Raw genomic sequence first — 14,090 nt, forward strand, 5'->3', positions numbered from 1 at the left:
ACCTCATATTATAATGTACAATTGACTAACAGGACACCTGGTAAGATGATGTCAGGGTGAGACGACACTCCTAAAAGGCGCTCATTTGCTCAAAGGAGTAGTATCACTAAGAACTGTTTAACTCAGTTGCTTTGGGATGTATACTATCCTGTATATTTACAAATAGATCACAGACCCATTACAATGAATTAACCTTTCCATATATCCTTTTTATTTTGTGGACCGATTGTCTGCCAAATAAATAAATAAAAAAACAAGTGCTACAGATGAAACTTGCCAATGTACGTCAATGGCCCCATGAAAAAAAAAAAAGGACAACAGATGGATATAATCCATGTGCTGAATGTATTTTACTATTTAAAGGGGTTATCTGTACTATTTCCTTTTTATAGGACCAAGAATTCACAGGCAAGTGATTCCTAACTATCTGCCTGGTGCCGATCTTTCCTGGCTTAGGCTAGGTTCACGTTGCGTTAGTGGGTATCCGCTAACGGAATCCGTTACATAGCGCCACTAACGGATCCGTTAGCACACCCATTGACCACAATGTATGTAACGCATCCCTAACGCATGCCATTTTTGGCATGCGTTAGCAATGCTCCGTTATTTTGTGATGGACCTCGAACGCTGTCTGCAGTGTTTTTGGGTCCGTTCTCGCTAGTGCAGATCGGGCATCTGCGCTAGCGCGATCGCTAAAAGCGATCCTTTTTGGACATTGCGTTAACGCAGTCCGTTAGCGTATGCGCTAAACGGACTGCACTAACGCAATGTGAACCTAGCCTTAGAGTAGTCACCGACGGGCTCCTGCCGGCGATTCAGAAGCTTCCACTGACGTCCTATTGACAGAGCAGCATCTTCTCCTCTGCTGTTGATGGGGCCATCACTGCCGATATCGTGCTGATTGAGTTATTCGGCAGGAAACCAGCTGTCAATCAGCATGACATCGGCAGTCACACCCCGCTGACAGAACAACCTGGAAGAAGCAGAGCTGCTCTGTGGACGTGGAGCAGCTGAATCGCTGGCAGGAACGGTCAATGATCACTCTGCGCCAGCACCGGGCAGTTAGCAACTACGGTATCTGCCTGTCAGTCCTTAGCCCCATGGGAAAAAAAAATAGGTTCCCTACATCGAGGACTATCTTCATGTTTTTACATATAGGGAAGTAGTAGTTGGCTGCTTTGTAGAGGCCCAATGTGCCAGTCGAGAGACGTCTGGCATTAAACCCTTATATAAATCAGGCTGGAAGCATACGGGATAATGTCAATTAACATTGAAGCCATCCAAGTGCACTTTCAACCTGATTTGAATATAGGAATATATATTTTTTTTAGGGTGGACACACACACGAACATATACAGCCATACATCTAATTCCATATATAACATGCTGACAAGTTCCCTAGACCATTGCATTCTATGGGTGACAGCTGCCAATCACAGCATTCAGGAAAAAAATATAAGTAATACAACCAGAGAGACCTTCCTTCCATGTTGTTTGGCACTGCACAAATGTAGATGGAGACATTTACCGTATGTATTACAACAAAAAACCCAGAGTGGATTGATCTAGAGGAGCAGCATTACTTCATGCACATTTGCGCTTTCCAATTGTGAATCTTTCTGAACAAAAACAGATAAGCAAAAATCTGAACATTATAGAACAAATGTGCAAAAGTGGAAATTTCACAAATGCAAAAAAAAGAAACATGGAGGTGAGAAGCCACAAGCAGCGCCGTCCTCGCCAGTCACAACTGTGACCGTGTAGCCCCAGCCTGATATAGCGGCACGGCATCTAATTGTTTCCTATGGGGTCACACTGTGACCTACTGCCACTTCACAAAGGATTCCAAAAATGACAGATTTTCTGTCGCTGGTCACAAGCGACTCCTTTGCCACAGGCTTCAGGGCGAATTTATATACATACACACTTTCTGAACGCAGCGATAGAAAAATATATATAAATATATACATTTGGTATCGCCGTGTTCAGAAAAGTCCGATCTATCAAAGTATAAAATAAATTCATCTGATTGGTAAACAGAGTAACAAAAAAAAAACGCATCATTGAAATGCACAGAACTAACATCCATCTTCTCTCTTCACAGAGGTATTAACTCCCTCTGCTTGCGGTCTCCTGCTTTGCAATCAAATGGTGCAACTTCCTACCTCTGATAGCTGTCCCATCTGCTGCAATAGACTCTAATGGTATTAACTCCCTCCTCTGCTTGCTGTCTGTCATCTGCTGCTTTACCATCTAGAAACATAATTTAATGTGTTTGCTAATTCATTGGTATAATTCAATTGTTGCATTGGACTTAAAACTTACTGTCCACTTACTATCCATGACTGGGATCAGTGTAGATCTTATCTGGTGGAAGGTGTGAAAGTAGATTTTACCAGGCTGAGTGTCTTTGATCATCTTTTAAAAGGAAAAAAAAAAAAAAAGCCCCTGGTGTGCAAGCCAGCTGCCAAATTATCCTCAACCAGTTCCCACAATCCATCTCTTCTGGGCTATAAATTTAGAACCTTCCTTAGGGGTGCACGCAAGTGGGGGTGCACGCTAGCGTCCCATAAGCAAAGTGTCACAGAAGATAAGCGTCGTGATACCGCAGTTATTCCATGGCAGTTAGTCAGGGCAGGAGTCAGGAAACCAACACTCTGCACTCCCTTCTATCCATGTGCATTATTCCTATCCTCCTATGCTCCCTTGCAATCCACATCCACCGCCCAATCTCCCCTCCATCACGACTCATATACATCAGCTCCTCTCTCCTTCCCTCTCCCATGTACAGCTCCCATGCACTTCTCACCTTCCTGAAAAACCTCAGTCCATCTTACCCAAACGGACTGCATAAAAAAACTTCATACAATCCCAAAAGCTACTTGCTTTTTATCTTCCTACTCCTGCTGATATCAGGAGACATCTCCCCAAACCCCGGTCCACCATCCACCAACCTCAACCCCTACCCTACCTCACATCGAAACCTTAATAATCTTACTAATATTATTTGCACTCCATCTCCTCCTTCTTTTAATTGTGCCCTTTGGAATCCACGGTCTGTATGTAACAAGCTTCCTTTCCTGCACAATTACTTTCTGAAAAACTCTCTGAATCTGCTGGCCCTCACGGAAACCTGGATTCAGGATTCTGACACTGTCTCTCCTGCTGCCATTACCCATGGTGGCTTACAATTCTCCCATTCCCCGAGACCAACAAACAGACCTGGTGGTGGAGTTGGCATACTCCTGTCCCCACAATGCACTTTCCAGGTCATCCCCTCAGTTCCATCACTCTCATTCCCTTCTTTTGAGGTCCACACAATCAGGCTCTTTCGTCCCCTCTCCCTCAGAGTAGCGGTCATATACCGGCCCCCAGGCTCACCCACCCGCTTCCTGGACCATTTCTCTGCCTGACTGCCGCACTTCATGTCCTCAGAACTACCAACCCTTATCCTGGGAGACTTCAACATCCCCATTAACAGCCCCACTTCCACATCTGCATCCCAGCTTCTGTCACTAACCACCTCTCTCGGCCTCTCACAGCTCTCAACCTCTGAAACACACAAAGACGGTAACACCCTGGACCTGGTTTTTGCCCGGCTCTGCTCAATCTCCTACCTAGATAACTCACCGCTTCCCCTCTCTGACCACAACATTCTCTCCTTCACACTCACATATCCTCGCTCACCCCAGCACCCTCCTACACACCATTCAGTCAGAAATCTACAAGCCATTAACCCTCTTACACTTTCAGACTCCCTACGCTCATCATTGTCCCCAATCTCTTCCTTTTCCTGTCCTGATCTGGCTGTACATCACTTCAATGACACTCTTAGAAGCACCCTTGACCAAGTAGCTCCCCTCACCCTCAGAACCTCCAAACACAGAATAAAACAGCCCTGGCTTACATCGCAAACCCGATTTCTCCAGCGATGCTCTAGGTGTGCTGAACGCTTATGGAGGAAAACACGCACACCAGAAGACTTCATACACTTCAAATTTATGTTAAGGACCTATAACTTTGCCCTTCACTTCGCTAAACAGACCTACTTTACCACTCTGATCTCCTCACTATCCAACAACCCCAAGAAACTTTTTGACACCTTTCACTCCCTCCTCAGGCCAAAAGCACAAGCCCCTATCACAGATATTTGTGCTTGTGACCTGGCCTCCCACTTTATAGAGAAAATAGACAATATCCGCTCCCAACAACTAAGTTCAGTGACTCCCATCCCTCCCCTCATTGCCCCTGGCTCACTCTCCACATTCGATCCCATCACAGAAGAAGTCTCCAAGCTCCTCTCCTCTTCTCGTCCGACTACATGCACTACTGACCCCATTCCCTCACATCTCCTCCAGTCTCTCTCTCCAGTTGTCACAAGTCACCTAACTACAATCTTTAATCTCTCCCTCTCCTCTGGCATTTTCCCCTCCTCCTTCAAACACTCTATCATTACTCCATTACTAAAGAAACCCACCCTCGACCCATCCTGCACAAACAACTACAGACCGGTCTCCAATCTCCCCTTCATCTCTAAACTCTTGGAGCGCCTGATATACTCCCGCCTTACCCGTTACCTCTCCACTCACTCCCTCCTAGACCCTTCACAGTCCGGTTTCCGCCCCCTACATTCGACAGAAACTGCACTCATCAAAGTGACCAATGACCTTCTGACAGCAAAACGTAATGGAGACCACTCTCTGCTCATTCTTCTCGACCTTTCTGCAGCTTTTGACACTGTTGACCACCCTCTCCTTCTCTCTAGGCTCCAGTCACTAGGCATTAAGGACACTGCTCTCTCCTGGTTCTCCTCCTATCTTTCTGACCGCTCCTTCAGTGTTCTGTTCTCTGGCTCCACTTCATCTCCTCTTCCTCTCACTGTTGGGGTACCTCAGGGCTCAGTCCTTGGCCCCCTTCTGTTCTCTCTCTACACGGCCCCAATTGGACAGACCATCAGCAGATTAGGCTTTCAGTACCATCTTTATGCCGACGACACACAACTATATACGTCATCCCCTGACCTTACCCCCGCTGTACTACAGAACGCCACTGACTGTCTGTCCGCGGTCTCCAACATCATGTCCGCTCTCTATCTGAAACTCAACCTCTCCAAAACTGAACTACTTCTGCTCCCACCATCTACTAACCTCCCTAAATCTGACATTTCCCTCTCGGTGGGTGGCACCATAATAACACCCTGGCAGCAGGCGCGCTGTCTGGGTGTTATGTTTGACTCCGATCTCTCCTTCACCTATACAATCTCTTGCCCGCTCGTGCCGCTTACACCTAAAGAACATCTCTAGAATCCGCCCTTTTCTCACCATGGAGACAGCTAAAACCCTCACTGTCGCCCTGATCCACTCCCGCCTGGACTACTGTAACGCTCTATTAATTGGCCTCCCCCTCACTCGACTTTCCCCTCTCCAGTCCATCCTTAATGCAGCAGCCAGGGTCGTCCATCTGGCTAATCGTTACTCGGACGCGTCCACTCTTCGCCAGTCGTTACACTGGCTACCCATTCATTACAGGATACAATTCAAAGTACTTGTTCTCACCCACAAAGCTCTCCACAATGCGGCACCCCCTTACATCTCCTCCCTCATTTCTGTCTATCAGCCTAACAGACCACTGCGCTCTGCAAATGACTTTCGATTAACCTCTGCACTAATCCGTACCTCCCACTCCCGACTCCAAGACTTCTCCCGTGCTGCGCCAATCCTCTGGAATGCTCTACCCCAAGATATTAGGACCATCCATAATTTGCATAGTTTTAGGCGCTCGCTCAAAACACATTTGCTCAGAGCGGCCTATCACGTTCACTAATCAAAGTTATGTTTGTGTGTGTGTAGCCCATTCACTATCCCCATCTATCACCCACCCCCTGAAGATGGCTGGACCATGATTGTAAATACATCATTGTAAATACACACCTGTGCTTTGTATCTCCCCCACCTCATTGTAGATTGTAAGCTCTCACGAGCAGGGTCGTCTTATTTTGCTTTAATTATTGTATTGTTAACGTTGTTACTTATGACTTTTGTGTTTGAAACTGTTAAACTGTAAAGCGCTGCGGAATATGTTGGCGCTATATAAATAAAGATTATTATTATTATTATTAATGAAATGCAATAAGAGGCAGCGAAAACTTTGTATCTACCGCAACATGGTATCAAAAATAACGTCAGCTCAGAGTGTAAGATATAAGCTCTCACACAGCCCCAAATGCTGAAAAAGGAAAACATTACGGGTCTCGGAACACGGCGACACAAGCAACAAAAAAATCTAATATATAAAGCTGAATGTGTGTGTATGTGTATGTGTGTATGTCCGGGATTGGCATCTGCACCGTCGCAGCTACAGCAACAAAATTTTGCACAGTCACACGTCTGGACCCCGAGATCGTTATAGGCTATGTTGTGAGGTGAAATTTTAACCCCGCGCTTTCCAATTCACCAAACAATTTTGCCCCTATCTACATAATGGGGAAAAAGTGAAAGGAAAAGTGCTGGAGGCAAATTGACAGCTGCCAGATGTGAACAAGGGCGATGGCGCCAAAGAGTATATACCGTACAGTTGCTAAGGTGGGGCCCGGACATGAGATACTCACCACACACGGGGATATGAACACACACAAAATGCGCCACACACTACCACGTGCTTGAACACATATACCACCCTCAGCACACATTTCACCACACATACACCAACCTCGCCACATAAAAGTCGAAACACAAAAGTCGCCGCTCAAATCTCGCCATGCGCAAAACTCACCACATGCAAAACTAGGCTCACGCAAAACTCGCCACACGTGCAAAACTCATCTCATGGGAAAACTCGCCACATGCAAAACTTGCACACGAGGAAAAATTGCCACATGCACAAAAGTTGCAACACATGCAAAAGTTGCCTCACACAAAACTTGCACATACTCAAAAGGCACCACACATAAAACTCGCCACGCGCAAAACTCGCCATGCGCAAAATTTGCTGCACACAACTTGCTACACTGACCTGTCACATGCAATTCGACACACCAAAAGTTGCTACACGCACGTCGCCACACAAAACTCGCTACATGCATGTCACCACACGCAACTCAACACACACAACTTGACACACGAAACTCGCCCTAAAACACACACAAGTCTGGTATTATCCTTCAACAATAAAAATCTGATTAATAAGCAGACAAACTACAAGAGCAACAAATGTACCATATAGGAAATCCGGCAGCTGTCAGTCACATGACCTGTCTATTATGTGTATGTGTGAGCTAATATATACTGCCAGGAGGAGGGCTTCCTGTTGGCTGGGGATTTATCAGGCTGCTAATTTAGCTTACAAATACTGAGGTAAAAATACTGACCAAATAACGTGTGAACGAGGTCTAATACAGGAGGAAATGACATACAGATATATACTATGTACAGGGGAGATAACACACAGGTATATACTATATAGAGGAGGAGATGACATACAGGTACATACTATATACAGGAGGAGATGACATACAAGTATATACTATATATAGGAGATGACATACAGGTATATACTATATAAAGTGGAGATGACACACAGCAGGTATATACTATATACAGGGGAGATGACATACAGGTATATACTATATACAGGAGATGACATACAGGTGTATACTATATATAAGGGAGATGACAAACATGTATATACTGAGGTGAAAATGAGAAGTGTGAGGTGAAAATGAAAAGGTGTGAGTGCAAAATGAGAGGAGTGAGGGAAAATAGTGGAGTGATCGGAAAATTACAGATGTGAGGTCGAAATGACAAGTGTTAGGGGGGAATGAGAGGAGTGAGGGGGAAAATGAGAGATGTGAGGGGGAAAATGAGAGGCGTGATGGGAAAATAAGAGAAGTGAGGTGCTATAACTAACCACAGATATTTACTATGCCCAGGCAACGCCGGGCTCTTCAGCTAGTTATACATATTTGGTATCAGTGTACTCGTATTGACCTGGCGAAGCATAGTGGGAGCTCAGTTCTACCATATAGTGAACATGATAAATAAACAATTGTGGAATTGCACTTTTTTTTGTAATTTCAATGCACTTTAATTTTTTTCCCCACTTTCCAGTGCATCACACAATAAAATGAACGGTGTCATTCGAAAGTACAACCTGTCCTGTATAAAAAAAAACAAGCGCCCTGCAAAAAAAAACAAGCCCTTGTACAATTATGTGGATGGAAAAGTAAAAAAAAGTTAAAGATCTTGGAAGAAGGAGGAGGAAAAGACTGAGGCTGTGTGCACACGCTGCGGTTTTGACACTGCGGATCTGCAGCAGTTTCTATGCGTTGTACAGTACCATGTAAACCTAAGGAAAACCAAATCCGCAGTGCACATGCTGCGGAAAAAAAAAGCATGGAAACCCTGCGGTTTACATTCCGCAGCATGTCAATTCTTTGTGCGGATCCCGCAGCGGTTTACACCTGCTCCATAATAGGAATCTGCAGGTGTAAAACCGCAGGTGGAATCCGCACAAAAACCGCAGTAAATCCACAGGTAATCTGCAGTGCGGTTTACCTGCAGATTTACAAAAACAACAGGTACGGAAAAATCTGCCGACATCCCACCTACGTGTGCACATACCCCGATCATGAAGGGGGTTAAAGGGTTAGCATCCATTTACCTTCTATAGCCTCTATTGCTGGCTGCAGAATGGGGTAACTGAGAACTCTTCAGTGAGCTCATTCTGATGGCCCAACAGGAAAGTTCTTTTTTTCTGAACTTCTCTCATCTGACTTGTAACCACAAAACACAACAAAGTTACAGGTGCAGGGAAACAAACAGCTGGTAACAGCAGGATGCTGCTGCGTTTTTAATTAAACCAAACAGAAAAAGAATGAATTTAAGCCTCAAAAAGCTACAAAGAAAAAAACGCTCCCTGAGGTGGAAACAATCCCATTAGCTCAGGTGCGGCTGTTATATGCCCTGTGGTCAGATTCACAGCATGCAATGACCCGAGGTACAGGGTCGGACTGCACAGCCCACTTATCACCCCAACTCTGAGCTCCATTACTCTGTAGTCCCCCATAGTGAGCTGCCCGCCCCCTCAGGCTCACCTGCCGCCTGCAGTCAGTGCGCTCCTCTACTCCGCCGAGTACATGACACTGCCGCTTCTTATCTCCCTGCTGTGTTTGCTGACACTTCTCCCCTAACGGCCCCAATTACCGAGGCGTGCCCGGAAGGTGCCTGTTACCGGGGCTGAGGCAGCGGCGGCCCGTCTCCCTGGGACACACATTGCTGGGACTCGCAGAGCAGTAAACATCTCCCGCCCGCCCGCCTGCTAGGCTGCTGCTGCTGCTGCTGCTGCTGCTCGGCTCCGTCACTCACCGCTGCCCTCATCAGAGCCTCAGACTCCGTCAGACGCCCCGGCCTCCCTCAGACGCCCCGGCCTCCCTCAGACGCCCCGGCCTCCCTCAGACGCCCCGGCCTCCCTCAGACGCCCCGGCCTCCCTCAGACGCTCCGGCCTCCACCAGACGCCCGGGCCTCCCTCAGACGCCCCGGCCTCCACCAGACGCCCCGGCCTCCCTCAGACGCCCCGGCCTCCACCAGACGCCCCGGCCTCCCTCAGACGCCCCGGCCTCCCTCAGACGCCCCGGCCTCCACCAGACGCCCCGGCCTCCCTCAGACGCCCCGGCCTCCCTCAGACGCCCCGGCCTCCCTCAGACGCCCCGGCCTCCCTCAGACGCTCCGGCCTCCACCAGACGCCCGGGCCTCCCTCAGACGCCCCGGCCTCCACCAGACGCCCCGGCCTCCCTCAGACGCCCCGGCCTCCACCAGACGCCCCGGCCTCCCTCAGACGCCCCGGCCTCCCTCAGACGCCCCGGCCTCCCTCAGACGCCCCGGCCTCCCTCAGACGCCCCGGCCTCCCTCAGACGCCTCGGCCTCCCTCAGACGCCTCGGCCTCCCTCAGACGCCCCAGCCTCCCTCAGACGCCCCAGCCTCCCTCAGACGCCCCAGCCTCCCTCAGACGCCCCAGCCTCCCTCAGACGCCCCAGCCTCCCTCAGACGCCCCAGCCTCCACCAGACGCCCCAGCCTCCCTCAGACGCCCCAGCCTCCCTCAGACGCCCCAGCCTCCCTCAGACGCCCCAGCCTCCCTCAGACGCCTCAGCCTCCACCAGACGCCTCAGCCTCCATCAGACGCCTCAGCCTCCCTCAGACGCCCCAGCCTCCCTCAGGCGCCCCAGCCTCCCTCAGACGCCCCAGCCTCCCTCAGGCGCCCCAGCCTCCACCAGACGCCCCAGCCTCCCTCAGACGCCCCAGCCTCCCTCAGACGCCTCAGCCTCCCTCAGACGCCCCAGCCTCCACCAGACGCCCCAGCCTCCCTCAGACGCCCCAGCCTCCCTCAGACGCCCCAGCCTCCCTCAGACGCCCCAGCCTCGGTCAGACGCCCCAGCCTCGGTCAGACGCCCCAGCCTCGGTCAGACGCCCCAGCCTCGGTCAGACGCCCCAGCCTCGGTCAGACGCCCCAGCCTCGGTCAGACGCCCCAGCCTCGGTCAGACGCCCCAGCCTCGGTCAGACGCCCCAGCCTCGGTCAGACGCCCCAGCCTCGGTCAGACGCCCCAGCCTCGGTCAGACGCCCCAGCCTCGGTCAGACGCCCCAGCCTCGGTCAGACGCCCCAGCCTCGGTCAGACGCCCCAGCCTCGGTCAGACGCCCCAGCCTCGGTCAGACGCCCCAGCCTCGGTCAGACGCCCCAGCCTCGGTCAGACGCCCCAGCCTCGGTCAGACGCCCCAGCCTCGGTCAGACGCCCCAGCCTCGGTCAGACGCCCCAGCCTCGGTCAGACGCCCCAGCCTCGGTCAGACGCCCCAGCCTCGGTCAGACGCCCCAGCCTCGGTCAGACGCCCCAGCCTCGGTCAGACGCCCCAGCCTCGGTCAGACGCCCCAGCCTCCTCTCTGCCTGTGTGCACACGGTCAATGCTCCCAGGAAGGTGCAGAGCCAGGACAAAGCAGGAGGAATCTCCATTGTTCTACAGAATTTATTACACTGTTGCTAAGCATTTATGAGGTTTATCATCTGTTTTATTCACAAGTAATTTGTGTCAGCAAAATGGCCCCAAATCCTACACCCTGGGTGCTGCTGATCTATCCAGGTTCTCTGCCCCCCTGTGCTATGGTCCTAAATGCAGAAACACTGTGTTTTTCCACATTTTGTCTTTAGGCTATGTGCACACGCAGCGGACTGGCAGCAGTTTTCCATGCGTTGTACAGTACCATGTAAACCTATGGAAAACAAAATCCGCACTGCACATGTTGCAGAAAAAAACGCGCGGAAACTCTGCAGTTTATATTCTGCGGTATGTCAATTCTTTGTGCGCATTCCGCAGTGGTTTACACCTGCTCCATAATAGGAATCAGCAGGTGTAACATCACAGGTGGAATCCGCACAAAAACCGTGGTAAATCCGCAGTGCGGTTTACCTGCAGAGTTACCAAAATCAGTGCGGAAAAATCCACACACCATTCCGCAGCATGTGCTCATAGCCTTCATATACAGGGGTTGGACAAAATGATGGAAACATCAACAGAAGTTAGTTTAAGGCCGGTTTCACACGTCAGTGGCTCCGGTACGTGAGGTGACAGTTTCCTCACGTACCGGAGACACTGACTCACGTAGACACATTAAAATAAATGTGTCTCAGCGTGTTTTCACGGATCGTGTGTCCGTTTGCAAAACACAGACATGTCAGTGTTCGTGGGAGCGCACGGATCACACAGACCCATTAAAGTCAATGGGTCCGTGTAAAACACGTACCGCACACGGATGCTGTCCGTGTGCGTTTTTCCTGTCATAGGGTTAAAATTGTAAAAACTGTTGCAAGACACGGACACACGTACAGCACACAGACAGCACACGGACCCTAAAAACGTACTTACGGACATCACACGGATCCCATACGGATGGCCTACGTGAGCAAACGGACACGGATAACTCCGGTACCGTTTTCTCCGGTACCGGAATTATCTGGACGTGTGAGACTGGCCTAATATGGTGTAGGTCCCCCTTTTGTGGCGGTCACAGCCTCAATTCTCCGAGGTATGGGTTCATACAAGGTGTGAATTGTTTCCAAAGGAATTTTAGCCCATTCTGCAGTTAAAACACCCTCCAGTTCTTTGAGCGACGATGGCGGCGGAAATCGACGTCTAAATTGAATCTCTAAAATCGACCATAAATGCTCAATAATGTTGAGGTCTTGGGATTGTGGGGACCAGATGAGATGCTCAACTTCATTAGAATGTTCCTCGTGCCATGCTTTAACGATTCTAGCTGTATGAATTGGTGCATTATCATCCTGAAAGATGGCGTTCCCCTCCGTGAACAGTGCTTGAACTGTTGGATGCACTTGGTCGCCCAAAAAGCCTAAATAATCTTGGCTGTTAATTCTCCATGAAGGGATATCATTGGCCCCAGATCATCACAACCTCCGCCATGTTTTACAGTTGGGAGAAGGCAGTCTGGATGGAATGCTTCTTTCGGCTGTCTCCAAACGTACACTCGGCCGGAGGTCGGAAATAGGGTAAAAGATGATTCGTCTGAGAATATTATTATTATTATTATTTATTTATATAGCACCATTGATTCCATGGTGCTGTACATGAGAAGGGGTTACATACAAGTTACAAATATCACATACAGTAAACAAACTAACAATGACGGACTAATACAGAGGGGCGAGGACCCTGCCCTTGCGGGCTTACACATGTTTCCACTGCTCGAGGGACCAATTCTGGAGGTTTCTACACCACTCTAAACGCTTGGAAACATTTGTCATTGGGAGCAGCGGTTTTCTAATTGCAGCTCTTCCGTGGAATCCAGATTTATGCAGCTCCCGACGAACAGTTTTCATGGAAACTGGGATCTGTAGGTGTTCATTGAGCTCAGCAGTGATTTTCGGAGCCGTGGTTTTGCGATCCTCTCACAATTTGCTTTAGAGTCCGACGGTCTCTCTGTCAACTTTGACTTTCGGCTGGACCTGTGCTTTGCTGTGGACGTTTTTCCTTTTCTTTCAAACGTAGTCATTACTTTAGAGACAGTACCACGCCAAGCATTCGGGCACTTTCTTTTACACTAGCGCCGGCCAAACGAGCACCAACAATTTGGCCTCCTTGAAAATCCCAGAGGTCTGCCATTGGTATCAGGTTCCATCAATGTTCTTACATTTTTGAAAAACAAACAATTAATTTACATACACACATCACATAACACAAATAATCAACTACAAAACATTACCATATGTCATGGTTTGCATGTTTATCACATGTTCGAAGATTATGATGCCAAAACGTTAGGTGTTTCCATTATTTTGTCCAACCCCTGTATATACTATTAAAGGAAACCTGTCCCCCCAAAATCGAAGTTGAGCTAAGCCCACCGGCATCAGGGGCTTATCTACAGCATTCTGTAATGCTGTAGATAAGCCCCCGATGTATCCTGAAAGATGAGAAAAAGAGGTTAGGTTATACTCACCCAGCTATTCAGTCCGGCTTTTTTCGGGATTTTCCGCAATGTGGGCACAGCAGTTCCTGTTTTCCATAGGGTACATTGTAATGTACCCTGCATGGAAAACAGCTGCGGACCCGCAGCGGGAAAATCGCGGCGGTTCCGCATTAAAAAAAGGATTGTGTGAACATGGCCTTAAAACTAAGTCTTTATTAAATCATTTAAAAACAACAAACCACTGCGCATGTTAATTTTTTAATCATAACTATGATGGGCTTTAAATAACACTCACCCTATTAATACATGAAAAAGATAAGGGGATCAATATTCAATAGATCAATGAATTAATCGTCCTCAGGAAAACAATATACTAATGTCAAAAAGATCAATCCGAGGACATCAGAAAAGTCAATAATTCTGAAGAAATCATTGGTTTGTTTATTGAAGACCAGACATACAGTCAAAAAAGCCAACGTTTCGGCCTCAACCGGCCTTTATCAAGGCAAAGATCTATAAAGTGTAATAACAGAAAATTAATACTCGTACACTACATGTAAACCAATGATTTCTTCAGAATTATTGACTTTTCTGATGTCCTCGGATTGATCTTTTTG

At 48.6% G+C, this 14,090-nt stretch overlaps 2 protein-coding genes across 2 annotated transcripts in view; one reads left to right on the forward strand and one right to left on the reverse strand.

Annotated features, from left to right (window-relative positions):
* The window catches only part of DNAH11 (dynein axonemal heavy chain 11), a 380,134-nt gene extending 370,922 nt beyond the window's left edge, over positions 1-9,212 (reverse strand). Inside the window, exon 1 of the mRNA XM_069729806.1 lies at positions 9,092-9,212. The gene's annotated coding sequence lies outside the window, so the exon portion shown is untranslated. The remainder of the gene's footprint in view (positions 1-9,091) is intronic.
* Positions 46-11,033, forward strand: LOC138643308 (uncharacterized). Its single transcript, XM_069732238.1, has 2 exons — positions 46-56; positions 9,320-11,033. The coding sequence occupies exons 1-2, from the start codon at positions 46-48 to the stop codon at positions 11,031-11,033; spliced, it is 1,725 nt and encodes a 574-aa protein (XP_069588339.1).
* The last annotated feature ends 3,057 nt before the right edge of the window (positions 11,034-14,090 follow it).

The sequence above is a fragment of the Ranitomeya imitator genome, chromosome 6 (assembly GCF_032444005.1).
Source record: "Ranitomeya imitator isolate aRanImi1 chromosome 6, aRanImi1.pri, whole genome shotgun sequence".
In the NCBI taxonomy this organism is placed as follows: domain Eukaryota; kingdom Metazoa; phylum Chordata; class Amphibia; order Anura; family Dendrobatidae; genus Ranitomeya; species Ranitomeya imitator.